This window comes from Apteryx rowi, unplaced genomic scaffold, assembly GCF_003343035.1.
Source record: "Apteryx rowi isolate R43461 unplaced genomic scaffold, aptRow1 scaffold_101, whole genome shotgun sequence".
Classification (NCBI taxonomy): Eukaryota; Metazoa; Chordata; class Aves; order Apterygiformes; family Apterygidae; genus Apteryx; species Apteryx rowi.
In genome coordinates this window covers 1,700,028-1,715,848 of record NW_020447209.1, presented here as the reverse complement: position 1 = coordinate 1,715,848, position 15,821 = coordinate 1,700,028, and the positions used below count along the sequence as shown (strand labels likewise).

The 15,821-nt window shown below is 41.7% G+C and overlaps 1 protein-coding gene across 1 annotated transcript in view; it reads right to left on the bottom strand.

The window, feature by feature from the left end:
* TENM4 (teneurin transmembrane protein 4) overlaps positions 1–12,719 on the bottom strand; it is a 348,330-nt gene extending 335,611 nt beyond the window's left edge. The window contains exons 1-2 of the mRNA XM_026063905.1: positions 12,431–12,719; positions 8,070–8,339 (exon numbers count right to left, since the gene is read on the bottom strand). Of these exons, the coding sequence (XP_025919690.1) occupies positions 8,070–8,339; positions 12,431–12,653 (493 nt within the window). The 5' untranslated portion in view covers positions 12,654–12,719. The remainder of the gene's footprint in view (positions 1–8,069; positions 8,340–12,430) is intronic.
* Positions 12,720–15,821: the final 3,102 nt, after the last annotated feature.

Below are 15,821 nucleotides of genomic sequence, written 5' to 3'. Positions count from 1 at the left end.
TCACTAATAGAGCAATTGAATTATTAGGCCCCAGATTATCCCACGTAATGTAGCCACCTAAACTGGGAGCACTGGTGCCGCTGGGTCCCTCAGCAGTCCCTGGGGGGAGCGCGGTGCTTCCAGAGGGAGATTCGGCTCTCGGGTGGGTTGAATCCTGCCTGAGACAGAGTGACATCCCCTTGTTTCTGGGTTTGAGAGGTTTTATGGCCTCCTGGACAGCGGTTTGGTTGACCGTGGAGAGAGATTAAGGTTCTGTTGCCTTGAACCCCACCAATTTCCCATCCCATCAGGGTAAAGCTTTCTCTGAGACTCTTGTGAAGAAGTAAGATMGTGCTTCACCTCTTCACTTTCAGAAAGCATCCCAGGGCTAAAGTCTAGAAATGACAAAAAAGATGAGAGGACAGAACATAGGAGGGACTAGGAATCCATCGTCAAGAATGGCCATGGTTAGAAAGCTGGATCACAAGTAAGGAAGATGTAACAGCCTTCCAGAGAGCCATTTTTCACTGGGGAATGTAGCATTTGGGCTGGTGATGTAGTTAAACTCTCCGTTTTAGGACTAATACTCTTCATAAGAATATTAGTATCTTTACGGTTGGAGAGCCAGAAGGCACATTCCTTCCCCTGACCTTCACATGTCAGGTGACCGTCTCATCTCTGAATATTTTTATACAGCTGGCTTCAGTGGGTTGCAAAATCCAAGCAATCACAAGGTACTATCAAAATGGGGTATTGCTTGCAAATGCTACCTGGAAAAGAAGAGTGTAAAAATTCCTGGGAACTGCAACAGTTTGGATTAGTGAAAATCCACTTACGGACCAGCTACTCATTTTGGTAATTTTCCAGGGCCGTTTGCTATCATATGCAATTCATGTTGGATCTTTAGTGTTAAGGGTTCTGCCTAATTTTTATTTCAAGCTGAAACATCTTGTTAATGTTAAGGTTACAGCTGATAGGAGCCAAGTGAAGGATGACAGCCAGCAGATGCCTGATCTTGACCTGGTAATTCTAATTTATTCTTGTCTTCCCCTACTCTAAAGGCATAAGACAAGCTTAAGAAAATAGAGCACATAGCACATTCCTTTTTTTTTTATTTATTTTGAGGAATGGTTTTTTTTTAAATCTCTGTTCTGAACTCTCTAGAGTCTGAGTATCATATTTTTGCCTACACAATTTGCAGAAGAAGCATGTCTGAAGCACACACTCATTTACTGAAAATACGTTGTATAAGAGTATGAATTCAAAAAAAAAAAAAAGAAAAGAAAAGAAAAAGATGATGTTGCTGCAGCCACGGTAACAATATTAACAATAGACTATATGAAGCTGGAGAGGAAATTACTCAGCAAAACATGGTAATAAAAAGAAAAGTCACCATGGATTATCAGATGTGTTTTTAACAAATAATTTGTAATGCTAAGATTACACAGTAATTCTGGCACTGCTAATTGCACTGATATATTGAATTGTATTTTGGGCCAGTGATTTGGGTCAACGTGATTTGGGAAATAGGGAGGTGAATGCAAGAAAGGCTGAGTAAAAATACTTGCAGTGCAGAGGTTCAGAACCGTCTAGGAGCACCTGGAAAGGCCCCTGGAAGCATGTATAGATCCCATTAGAAAGATGAGCAACAGACAACCAAAGGGAACAAGAAAAAATCCACAGAAATAATTACCATTTGACTAAGGTCCCCTTATCTATTGAAAAGAAGCTTTGAAGAGAAAATATTTGGAAAAACCTGATGAAATTCTGGAACATGTGGTTTGATCGTCATGACAGCTTTCTGATTTAATAAGAAGCAGAAATATATACGAGAAACCTGGCGGTGAACAGTATGTTGCAGTGTGTTTCACCAGGASTACTGGGATTTCTACCAAGCTGGCACTCTGACTATTTTTCAAAAACAGTTAGTTACCAACATACACCTAGGACCTGATCTAACACCACTGATATCAATGGGGGTTTTCAGAGGCTTCAGTGAAGTCTATATCAAACCCCCCTGAATAAGTGAAAGTATTAGTTAGACTTCTTAACTACCCAGGAGAAATAAAATTATATTGTTTCTTTGGTGTTTCTAATTCGAAAGGCTCATCTTTAATTATTTCCTGCTGTAATTTACCCCTGTGTTTCTAAATATCTTTTACTATTATTCAATTCTATCAAGTCTTAATTTCCTATGCAGTTTTTAAGCGTTTCTTCCAGCAGCAGTAATGGCTTAAGGAGCATGGAATCAGAAAGTGTGGGGGTGAGTGCAAGAAGAGCTCTTTAAATCATCTATTATGTCAATTAAATTGCAAAGAGTTGGGTCTGTGATGGTAGAACAGGCAAAAATATCACATGAGCTTTTCAGGTCCTAATTACTGCTACGTTTCAGTTTTACAAAAGTATATGAGAATTTTCAGGAAAGACAATTTATTTGATAGGAAAGCGAAAATTAGCCATGGCATATTCGCTTCCATTCTGGTCATTTTGGTAAGGCTGGGAGAGCGGATATTGTGCTGGCTGCTTTCATGATAGTTTAAAAACTCATTTAAATGCATCCCAGAATAGTAGTGACTAAAAGAAAARTTATTTCTCTCTGTGGGGTGTTGGTCCAGCTATGTAAAATGAATTGGTGCTCTTAATCTTGTCACCAGTGAGTAAGTGTCTGTATTGCTATAGTCCCCATACCACATTTGGCACTGACTAGTGATATCAGAGGTGAAGCCAAAGACAAATGGACCTTAAGATTAAACTGCTCTTCCTAAACAGCGGCAACCAGCAGATGTGTGGTGGAAGTGTGCTGCGCCAGTTGTACCTGCAGCCATTTCCTCGTTAAATATGAGATCTGTATCCAGCAATGCTGGTCTGACCCCCTTTGCAAACCTCAAGTGCAGGCGGGATTGTTTTCGGGAASAAAAGACACGTTTTCCCAGCTAGCATTTGAGCTGTTAAGACGGAAAGAGGAACCCAGCTCTGCAACACAGTGCAGTCCGCCAGCAACGATCCCGGAGCCTGAATTTTGGCTTCCAGGGTGGTTATATCTGGAATTTGAGTTCATGTTTACTTATCTCTAAGTCGGCTAGATAAGCAAATTCCACACTTCAGCAACACTTATGCTGCAATAATTTCTTTATACAATACATCACAATTAAGCAGGCCGTTCTATGTAGTCTCCAGCGAGGCTGAACTGTCTCGAGCCGTCTGATGTTACTCATCCTGTCTGTGAGATCTTTCTGGCCTCTTGATACTGCCCACATTCTTCCCAAGAGGAGATGACGACAGAGAGAAACATTGGCTCCCCTCTGCACATGTACACAACATTAATCACTGCTGACTTGTCGCGCTAATGAAGAAAACGCTCCCGCTCTCTCCGGCTCCCTCGCATGTTTAACCAACTGCGTGCCTTGATGGAAATTAACGCTAAGGAGAATCCTTCGTTTGCCTGAGCTTTTTTGAAATGGCTGACAGTTAAGCTATACTTTTAGAAAAGGGCTGCAACTTCACTTTTACAAAAAAGCCATTTTTAAAAATGCAGTTGGTCCGGTTATAAAGTAATCCTGCAGCGAATGCGCTCAGTTAAGCAGTAAGCTCTTTATCACATCTAAGGCAGACAGAGAAATACTCCTCTTTTCTTGGGAAAGGATTCTGTGCAGGAACGTCAACATTTTCTGGTCAGCTCTCCTGTCCAGATCTGTCAGGGAACTGTGAACATGATTCATGACAGCTTGGGCAGATCTGGGGTAGGATCTCCTGTCAGAGACCCAATATTTAGATATTTGCGTATACACAAACACTGTCCATCTCTACTTCTGTTAAGAACGCCCTAAGCAGTACAAAAGCCTGAAGTGCTCGAAGCCCAGTTTGAGCAGTCCAACGTGCACCCAGAGCCAAAGAAAGCTCAGCAATGCTACAAATTATTGAAATCGGAGAAACAGAAATGCTCGAGACCAACATGTACAACCACTCCAACTGAGACAGCCTCCAGCCGTCCAGCTGATCTGGACCATTCCCAACAGCTATTTATTTATCCTATCCTTAAAAACTTTTAGTACTGGAGCTCCTCAGACTCCTCTGACAATCTCTTCCAGTGCCTAATTACCTACATGCCATGCACAAGGAAAGGCAGATGGAGCTGCGTTTGTTCAGCTTGGACAAGAGGTCTCCATGGGGACATCTCGTTGCTGTATTTTAACTACTTTATGTGTGGGGATATAGAGAAGATGGAACCAGACCGCTCTCAGAGATGCCTGGTGAAAGGACAAGAGGTAACGGACGCAAGGTGCAGCAATGGAAAGTCTGACTGGCCATAAGGAAAAGAGTTGTTCACAGTGAGGGTGGTGCAGCCCTGGAACCGGGACAAAGAGGTCTTGGGATCGCCATCCTGGGAGATACTCACATTGCAACTGGAGAAGGCCCTGAGCCACCTGAGCTAACCTTCAAGCAGGAGGAAGCTGGACTGGAGACCTCCAGAGGTGCCTTCCAACTAAATTATTCTGTGAAGCTATACTTTTACAGTGACACCTTTCTGATGAGAAACATTTTGCTTTTAGCATCTGACTAAATGGCTGCAAAACAAGTCAAATTCTAGGGGACTACTGCCATGTTCTCCCTCATTGTACTTTTTTTCTATGTTAAGTGCAAGTGCTGGCTCAATGCAAAGGCTATTCTGGGTTACCTGGGGTAATACCAGTTAAGTCAGCTCCAGAATCAGGTCCAAATGACCACTTCAGGTCAACCTTGCTGAGAAACAGAGTGAACTAGTATAGGAAAAAGGTTCTGCTAACTTTGTTGCTATACTTCCAGGACCCAAAGTCCTCCCTGTGCATGGCTCTGAACTGTTCATGCGAGTTCACAATTTCAGCTTAGCCTAAATGGTCACGCTGCAAAAAGCCCTTGAACTTCATTAAGCATCTGTGTGAACAGCACAGAGTGATCGTGTTAGCCAGGGATGAGGTGTGGTGACTTGAGCTGTCCTCTCTGTCCCCCTAATCTGCAAAGAGACCAGTCAGGTCGAGGGAAAAGCACTACCCAACTGCGGGAAGGTTATTGGGTCTGTTTGTGTGCGCGGGATTTGATTTCAGGGCAATTCTGAAGATGTAACTTAAGTTAACTCTTCATTAAGAGCAAACTCTTAACCTAGTAAAAGTATTCAACCTCCTGGAAAGCCTGGGAACAGTTTAGATAAAGCAGTGCCTGGCTTCTCATGCCAGCTGCCTGTGCAAGTGATTTATGGACTGTAATATGCCATGGAACCAGACCACTTCATCAGTTTTCTTAAAGACAGAGGGGTGGATTGTGGCTGTACTTACTGAGCAGCATATCTCTGTTCCTTCAAGGCATCACCACGCCTCAAAGAAAAACAAAGCTTCTCAGAGGAGCCAGATCTCTCATTTTCTAAGAACACAATAAATGTCTTGGTAGAGTTGTGCTTTGACGGCTTTGGATTTATAAACATCAGAAGTAAATTCTGATTATTTATTTTAGATGAATAATGAACAGCATAAAAATCAGGGATGTTAACCTTCATTGGAAAAGTTGGTTTAATGGGCCCCATAAAATCTTCTACTGTTGGCAGGTTCATAAAGCTCCATATTGACTTCAGCTAAAGGCTATAACTTCTATCAATACTGTCAGCAATTAATATTGACTAATAAAGGTATCCTGTAAACTGAGTCATAGCATTATGTTACTTTATGCTGCCATTAGCAAAATTTCATGTCTTCTTGAAAACATATCTCCTATAAATCTGAGTTTTCTCAAAATAGCCTGTGTGATGGCTAGCAATGAAAGTGCCCATAGTAACACTGCTTCTGTGTAAAATGAAGAAATGAAGAGTAATTTTCTTGACAAAACTTCTAAAAGGATCTCAAACACTCACTCTCTCCAACAGCAGCTTTCAAGATGCCAGCACTTTGTTCACAAATGCTTCTCACACCTTTATATGTGCCAAGCAATAACAAAACAAAAATGTCCAAATCTTAAGATTCTGTCCTTAGTCCCTCTTCTCCTTTTCCTTATCTGTTTGGATACTTTCATACCACAAATTCAACTGCAATCTCTGTATTGAAAAAACGTATGTCTTTCTCTCAACTCCGGACAAGTTTTTCTGATTAAGATAGAACCTGGCTGATCTCACTGATGTCTTCCCAGYGAAGTCTAACGGTCAAGGCAAGCTTCACAACAGCAAAGATCGGCTTGTAATATTTTCCCTCGAGTTCCACCRCCTCTTTTTTATCAATGTGAACAATGCAATTACATACTGGGCACTCTTACTCTCCAGATTTTATGTATGCTACATAGACTTTATTTTTCAAACATGATATAGGCTTTCTCATTCAAGACACCCAACATCTAAGACTGCAAATCCTTAGGGACCAAAGATACTTCTTCTTCTCTATTTATACAGCAGTTAAAAAAACCTGAAGGTATGTTCTCCACCCTTCTGGTCTTCGTTTTCCAAAGTGCTATGAAATGGTGGTTCAACTAGTGGTTAGTGTGGCACTACATTTAGGGAAGGAGGAATTGGACGCTGTCTCAGTACTGACTTAAAWCCTACTGCCTCTGCTATTAGTCTCAGCAAAGCTATTCAATACGTGTGCTGTTGCTAATGTGTTGTTGCTAATATAATTTCATTTGTAAGTGATCTGCAGGTACAAAGTTGCATTTGCACATGTAGAGATAGCATTACGGAAACTAGTGAAAAAGACTCCAGCAGCTAATGTGATTCTTCTCTCTTAAAAAAAAAAAAAAAAAAAAAAGGACTAAATTTCTGTGGTTTGCTTTTCTTAGTAGGCCTGGAAAGAAAAATGTGTGGGGTAGAATCACAGCAGCTCGTACGCCACCGCGAAAAGCACAGGGGAGGGACTCAAAACGGGATGAAAATGCAAGGTGTTTGCTTTGTTTTTTTTCTTAGAGATTTCTTGGGAGTGTGCAAAACTCTAATTCACCCTGATAATCCCTCAGGTTTTTGGCCAAAACACAAGCCTTGGAAGTAAAATGATATACTCTGTCACTGCCCTTCTGCCTGTCCAAATGGGTGCAACCCTGTAAAATGCTCCATTAAGAAACCTAAAAAATACTGTAAGGATATATTTTTAAAAAATCTTCTTTAAACAGAAAGCCATTTATCTTTGAACTTTGYCTAATGTATCATTATCGCCGAACAGAAACTTAATAAGCTTCTACTGTAATTTTGTTGGAGTTAAACATAAAATCATGTGGGTGGTGTATGTCTCACTGTGTCATGGCTTCCCAAGGAAAAGGTATCATCATTTGTCACTATAATACAGTGGCAAAAAGCATAAGGAGAGCAAGCAATACAGTCATTTCACATCAGCTTTCTAYGCCGAGCTCGAGCTCCCAATGACTTGTACGCCGCAGCTATATTAAGAAACAGGCTGTGCCATAATTGAATTAAAGGTGCAAAGGCATATAGGGCTGCGTGAACCCCAGGGTCAAGCTGCAATTGAATCAAAATCCTCTCTCCTTCCTACACGGCTTGGCAGAACTGCTGACCAAAAGGTTCGCAGACCTACAAAACACGCGCAGGCGGCTCTGCAGCTGGGGACGCAAAGTTACAGAGATAAAAAACCYATGACCTTCAGCTTTTATTTCTCGCAAAGAAAAAGGCTTCTAAAAATATTTCGCCGTCGTTTTCCTTCAGAGAGCAGTCAGCTGATTTACATAAATGAAACGGCTCCTGTCAAGGAACCAGCTAGCAAAAGAAGGGGAYTATCTGCCCCGAAAATCTGTAGCAAAGATAAGAGCAGCATCGGGCAGGGGAGGGGAGATTTAAATGCTTTTTGTCTGAAAGGTCGCTACAAAAAGCAGAGAGAGTATTACAGCCACTTAATGATCTCTGTCGCTGTGATAAATAAGCAGGAGCTTCTCCAGCAGTTTATTAACAAACACGCGGTAGGACAGTACAAAAGGCCGTGACATGGGACTATTAGAAGAGTGTTTTCTCTGAGTCTGATCAAAAAAAACCCCCAAAAACCAAAAAAACACAAAGGGAGATTTAAGCGAAGTGGTAAAAACAGGCATTCCCGACAGAGCTCAAGGCGGACGTCGTGTGCGCGGTCGTCGCTTACCGGTTTCGGTGTTCTCGTGCTCCGTGTCGGTGAGCGTGAGGTTGGAGTTCGCCCGGCTGGACAGGCAGGAGCTGCGACCTGACTTGGTGTTGCGTCCCCAGAGCCTCACGGGGTGCTCGGGCGACATGACCACGTCCGCCTCGGTGTCGGCGTCCGAGCCGGCGCTCATGGAGTAGCCGCAGTGGGGCAGCCCGATATCAGTCCGGTACAATGTCCCGTGCGTGGGCGTCACGTCTTCAAGGCCCAGCTCTCGCAAAGAGAAGTTGGCTCCTGGGGGAGAACGCAGCACCGTGGTTACTTTTTAATAGGGGACGGTTTTGTCTAGCACAAGTCAACAGCAGAACCGCTCAGCCGCTGCCTTCGAGTGGGACACAGCAGCTCCTGAGTCTAAACGTCACACCAAAAGTTCCTGTTTTGTAGTCTTGGTTAGTGACTGAGGCCAAAGCCCAAAAAGGTATTCAGTTACTGCTTTTGGGGTGCCTAAAGCCTCACAGAAATCAAAAGCAAATTCCTTCTTTTGTGGCATCCAAGGAGTCGCTTGACATGTATGGACCTCATTTTTTCCATTTGCAATGAGCAACTCAGCACCTGCATCATAACCCTGCCGGGCATTTACCTCATCCATCACAGTGCAGTTCACAGAAACCGGGAGTATTCAGCATTATCATCTAATTTGCAGAAGACCAAATCATCTGGGATACCAAGTGACTGTGCCAAGACCAAAAAGCAGCTGGATTCCTGCCTCTGGAACCTTTCCTCTGACAACAACTCAGAGCTCATTCAATAAAAACATCAAATTTGAAAGCAGARAGGGATGGGGAGATGGTGGAATTCTTTAAGAGGGGCAGAAAATACTCATCTTGGGAAAAAAGCAAAATTGGATATGCAATAATCAACAGTCTTGGAGTACACCTAGCAACGCTAATAGAACAGGAAATGTGAAAGTTGGAAGAGTTCTTTCTGTTGAAATCACTGAAATTACATATTGTTGATTTAAATTTCTTTTGGAGATCTCACTTTCCACTCGCTGACCACTCATGACTTGACTCAGTTCAGCTATTCATTCTGACACAATCACAGCAGAGGTTATTTGGCTGCAAATAGATGTAATTGTTTAGCTGACTAAAAATATAACCTGGAAAATGACTCTTGAGTTCAGGTCTAGTTACCTGCAGAGCTTCAAAATCAGTCCAAATCAGTGTGAAGGAGGATTCAAATATTAGCACACTTTGTTCAGAAAGTTGCGCTAGAAAGCTGGGGAGAGCAATTAGTGGCTCCATTTTAATCCACATTTATTTATAAATGCATGCTTTTATTTTTCAACCCTGAATGTCTTTAAAAGGTTTTGGCCACCCATGAATGCCTTTATCTGCACTGTGCATTTATAAGTACAATGCAGCGCTGCTCCCGTTCCAGTACTCCTCGATAGGATGGATTAAAAAAAGGCTTTAACCAGTAGGAGGCATCAGGCTCTGGATCATGRCCAAATACCAACACTGGCGATCAAATTTTGTCTAGCCGGCTTCCTCACGTTCTTTCAATATGAAAATCCCCTGCAGTGGAGTCCAAACTGCCTAAACTATGCATGGGCTACAGACTCAGTTCAGGAACAGGGTTTTCAGCTCAGACATGTTTTTTCGAGCTGAATCTGAATGCRTGATCATCAGGAAAGTTCAGGCCCAGACCTAGCTATAGACCATAAAATTCATATCTACTCATTATTGCAATCTATTCACCCGTTCTAGACCACAAGCTTGTATCCAAAACTGAGTTATGCTTCTTTCCCTGCTCAAAACCACACTGAAGCGCATGATTCTCCTCACATTTCCATCTGTTGATGTTAAATAGCACATTTTAGAATGTGCATCCAATGCAAACAGTCAGATTTCTATTTTTCCAGAGTTTGGTTTCGTGCTTGTGGAAGCACTCTGGCTGGCCACAAACCTCTGCTGCACGAGGAAGATTTCTTACTATAACTTATTTGCACTGAATGATCAGGTGGCTCCAAGCAGCTGCTTTGCTATACTTTTTGGTTAACTTTGCAGCTCCCACTGAACAAAGAGAAGATGTTTGGATGCAAGGTGAATACCAAGCCAGTGGGACTTGACAGCATTTCCACATAAAGTTCAGGGAAGGAAGTGTTTGACGTCAGGAAAAAAACCAACCATGTTTCCGCTGGTTGTAGATCTACAGCTGATAACACTCAAACGGTATAAAGCATTCATGAACTTCACACCTTTTTAATTGACTGAGCAAGGGTAAAGCTTTCTGACAGAGCGGACAGATAAGGATACTCGAGGCTCACAGCTCCGTCAAGCCTTAGAGCCTGGCTTGGGGAACACAGTGCAAGCCTGTGCCAAATTAATCCATTTAACTCCTCTGCGAAACTGTCTGGGAGAATGTCCTCTCCCACTCCATGGCATGATGCAGCAGATGAACTTAAGTTATAAAAAAAAGGAAAGAGTATTTCCCCAGASACCTAGCTCTTCTCTTCCAGTTCTGCCTTTAATGCAATGCCAGGATAGTTTTAAAAAACATCCTCCAAGGAGTACTGGAAAATGTAATCTTTTTTTTTCTTTGCTTGCAAGCTGCGTGTTTGAGCCAATGATTGTGAGTTCCACCTACCCCTGCAACAAGCCACACTCAACATCATCAGGCACATCAATGCGCACTGTGATGGATGCTCTCCAGTAACAACAGCTCATAAATTATGAAAAATGACTGCTACAATTAACTGAAAATCAAATTTATTTGCAATAAACAGCAGGAGATGCATCGATTTTCATATTCTGTGTTCAGTGTTGCCTTTTAAGCTGGAAGAACTCAAGTCAATAAAAGGAAGATAATAAATATCTGAGACTTTTTAATTCAGGTCTGGTCTATTTTTTGCTGTGCTGACTTGCACGTTTGCTGGCACTCTCACTCTAGCTAAAACCATTTAAATGCTGACTTGTTTATTTACTGAATTTATTTGGTCAATTTGAAATGCTTCCCTCTTCTGCTTTCCAAACCAGTGCTGGAAAGAAATTTGCCTTGCCTTGTTGATGTCAAGCAAGCTAACAGGGCTTGGTTCTCAGTTGGCACAAATCCAAGAGGCATCACAAAGTGAGGTGTGTTCATGGCTTTGTGCCAGTGGAAATTGTGGCACAGAATATCTGGGGTAATTGTTATCACTCTTCAGGCCAGTCTTGGGACTCTCAGGATGAACTGTGAGAACATTATAAAATGAAAAATCTGTGGGTGATACATCAAAAGTATAACTGGAGCCCTGGCTTGGTTAATCTTAACTTCTTCTCAATTAATTTCAGCACATAGACCAAWGCTTTTTTTTTTACCATTTTTCAGTACCCTACAAAATTTTCCTGGGGAAGTATGAACTTCTGTATAGCAAATTTATGCTCCCTGTCAATAGACTGGCTTTTCTTATTTATCTTTTGCAGGCTTCTTAGTAGAAGTCCATGGACCTGCAGGACCTTGTAGACCCTCAGGTTGAAAACCGCTGACCTATACTAATTCACATCTATCCTGCATGGTGAATATATTGTGTGAAGTGAGCAAACTCAATGACCTAAAAGGTTTCCTTTTCTTTATAGCTTCTTAGGTTCCTTAGTGATCATGAAGTACTTCAGAGCTGCTCAGAAGGAAACTGCTTTTGTGATTGCAAAGTATTACTTACAACACCTATTAGTCCTTTGGTTAATTATTGCCTGTTGCAACTTTCTTGAAATACAAAGGGCAAGACTATGTGCATAGAGATACTTCTGCAACCAATTTTGTTTGTGCATGCCTTAAAGATGCACCAAAACCACAACTGCGTGATACTTGAAGAGCAAAATTAAGCAGCCCCCAAGTTAAATGAGCGCAGTTATATGCATTCCCTTTGGGGAATCAGTTTCTCCAAAATGCAGAGGGTGCACTAATAGTAGTCTAGGTCAGCTCTTTATGTTCATTGTCTGGAATGCTGCCTATTCCATTTGACTCGGTTTGCCATTTTATGCTTTTCTGGATGGACTTCTAAAAATAATTTATGTGCAACTCTGCCTGACTTCTGAACTAAGACACTCATACGTCTCTGCAGAAAAATGAAGATAAGACTGTAGCAGGGGCTAGAAATCTACCTCACATAGGCAACAACAGCAGTGAAAATGTCACTGCGCTGACTTCAGCCTAGCAATAAACAGGAAAATAAATATCTAGCATCTCTGCTAGGACTGTGGAGCCCATGCTGACCCCTGGACTTCTGCATACTCACCACTTCTGTGACCCAGCCTTGCTAAACTCAAGGCTGGATTAGTATGCCTGCCCACTCCAAGCCAACGTCCCTAGGCAGCGTTGATTAACGYGCATTGCTTACGGCTCACCTGTTCGGCAGAATTCATCGGCCTCCTGGTGCACCATGTCTTTGACCCGATTGCTGTAGGTCAGCCTGGAGTCTTGGTCATAAGCCTTCAGGGTCTCGCTGGAGCTGTAGGACTTCTGGGGTGCCTTGCTGTCCTCACTCTCCGCTGAAGAGCTGGTATAGCGGCGCTCAGTGTCGCGGCGCCTAGTCAGAGATCGGTACGGTTTCCTTTCCTTCACATCCATGGCACTTTTGTCTGAGTCTTCAACATTAAAATAATGACGGCTGCGTGGTGATCAGATCAGAATAATCTGAAAGAGAGGATGAAAGAAATGGGACCTAGGTTCATGCCACTGGACACCTGAAGCCTAGTTTGCCTTTTCTTATGCATTCTTATCCTGAACAAAAGAAACGTTACTTAATGGACTACAGGAAAACCCTCTCGGAACAATTACTGATGGAAAGAAAGATTTAATTATGCGTGACTCAGAGCTCACTTACAGTTGCAACAGCTAGCAGGACACATACACACAACAACCTGCATCTGTCTGAATTGGGCATGTACTCAGGGATTTCAAGCTGACTGGTGATTTTTTGTGTCCTATTTCCACAGGAAGTGATTCAGACGCCTAGAGGAGCCACATTTTCTGAATGCATCGGTCACCTCACCTCTGGGAAATCAGGCCATGCTGAAATGTCTCTTTTGGGGCATGCAGAGGACTTTTGAACATGCTATCCTATAGTTTTAGAAGTGTTTTGATACATCATTATAGTATAGAGAGAATGGGGAAGAGAATAAAAGAATAAGAGATGGGGTAAGAAAGCAAGCAGGAAGAGAGATGGAGAGAAAAGGGATGAAGGACTGAGATATAGAATGAACTCAGATGAAAATGTCTTCCTGTTCTTTGGGGTCCTCTTTACATTGTTGGAAATATACTGGAACTGCAAATAAATGACTGTGCTCTACTTCACATAAGAGCATGGTCTGGGATTTATTCCTGGGGGAACACCAGTGTATATATGCAGGCATAGAAGCACACAGAGAAAACTGGTATCAGAAATAAAACTTATATTAAAAATATTTTTGCCAAAATACTTAATGAAGTAAATTGGCTTTTCACTTTAAGCTTATTAAATGCAACGTAAGGCACTGAAAGAGAAAAAAGTCACTGACTTGCAGCAACATGGTAAAATATATTTATGAGTACCTAAACTGGTGCATGAGGCAAAATACCCAGAAAAAAAACACAAATAAAACATTGAAAACTGCAATTACAGGCAGAGGTTCTCATGAGCTGAATCCTCCTTCCTGACTGCTAAACAACAGAAACCGAGTCTCTGAATGCCACAACAACATACCATGGTTTACTACCAGTACTGAAAAACAGAACAGAAGAAGAACAGAAAACATTTATCATTCCTTGGTCTTTTTTTGGATCAAATGCATATGAAGATGCATTGGCAAGGAATGGATCATGCTCATTTGGCATTTATCACAAAATCAAAAGACTGATTTGAAAGAGTGAAACATCTTAGCCATCCTCAAAAAAACCCCCAAAACAAACAAAAAAAACACCTTCTAGTAACTGCAAGTACTTTGATTGTAGCAGGAACCTAGCTGGATCATGGGCTTCACTTATAGATCTAAAGGGAGGTGAGAGGAATCCAGTTCTAGGAGGAACTTCACTGCTGGTACCAATGAAAAATGAACTATAAAGAGTTATGACAACTCTTGAAAGGCTAAATCCTGTATATACTAATGAAATTTTACTCCTCCATGACTTTTACACTGCAACCTCGCTTCGGACGCTATGCCTTGAATTTGTGTTGCAGCATAGTGTAGCTACAGCCTAATAGCCAAGTTTAGGCGCATGTCAAGTTTTGCAGGTTGGCTTAAGGGGATGTGGTACAGCTTATCATTTGGAGCTCTCAAAACCATGAGCCCCTAAAAGATCCTAAGCACAGGTTCTGAGCCAACAACACCTAGTTCTAACATAGCGGCTTGAAGACAGCATTTTATTACAAATTTCTTACTTGTTGATCCACCTGGCACAAGCATGAGCGTGTCCCAGAGCTGGAGAGCGACTGCAGGAGGAAGCAAGAGCAGCAGGATGGGGTGTAAGGTACCCATAAAACTGGGTAGAAAAAAGGAGGGTCCCACTCCTATTTCTCCAATGGTGATTTTAGTATAACTGTTCTCTGGGCTTTCTCCCTTTAATCTCCAAAATGAACTTTACTAGGATAGAACCCAGTTCCAAAGACCTGTAAATTTTCTGTGGCTTTCTTCCCTTGAATTAAGACACTGCTTTATTAAAAAAAAAAAAAAGCACTGAATTTTATCACAGTCAGTTCCAGTGATGGCAGCAGACCAAGTTCACACTTTCTATTTGTCAGCAAAACACACAGAAACTATCAAACACAAATAGGAGGGTTGTTGGGGGGGAGGTGGAGCTTACAACTGAGCTGTACTTGAGTCATCAGCAGAGCGTTTGAGCACCAGTTTGATTTTAAACATGTGTTTAAACTTGCTGAACTCAAAGACTTAAATTCAGCCTGTATAAATTCAATATACTGAATGCAAATGGGACTACTCACCAGCCAAAATTTACACACATTAAGCATTTTGCAGAGTAAGGGCCTGGGTGGTACAGAAACTAAGGCCTGCATGAAGAAGCAAGAGCAAGAGAAATGGTATTATACTGAGGGCCAGTTAAATATACTAATAGTGTGTAAGCGGTCTACCAAAGATTGGTGGAATTCCCTTTGCTGTATTGAATCAAAAACACTGGCATTTTCCCCAATGGAGAGCAGAAAAAGGAACATAACATTCTACTGACAAATTTGATTACTTTTTAGTGCATTGTCTTCCTACCTAAAAAAAAAAAAAAAAAAAAAAGCTTTTTTGCTTGAAAAATTATGACTTTTTTTGCAACTGTTACTGAGTTGGTGTATCTGTCTCCTTTATATCATCACTGTTTGGGCAAAATCCTCAAAAGGAGCAAAATTGTTATAACTTTTAATAAAGCATCTTAAAAACAGGCTCCTTCACAAGAGCACTGTAACTAAGGGCTGTTAGAATGGACACTGAAATTGTGGTTTATTGTCATGGGGGATGGAGATAGTGAGATGTGAGGCCAAAGCATTTACTATATTCTGCAGCAAAGAAATGAGGAAAGGCGGCTTCTATCTACTCAAGAGTATTGTAGTAATTCCTACCAAGGGCCAATCATTTAAAAACCCTCTAGCGGGAGACATACATGTGCCAAGAAAACCTTTATGCACAGCTAGAACCCACAAGGTACAAACAGGGTCTGTAATTACCATTAGTAACCTTGCAGCTTAGGAAATGGCCAAAAAAACATCAGGAAATTGACTGAATTCCCAACAGATGAAGGTTTTCTTTTTGTAAAGAA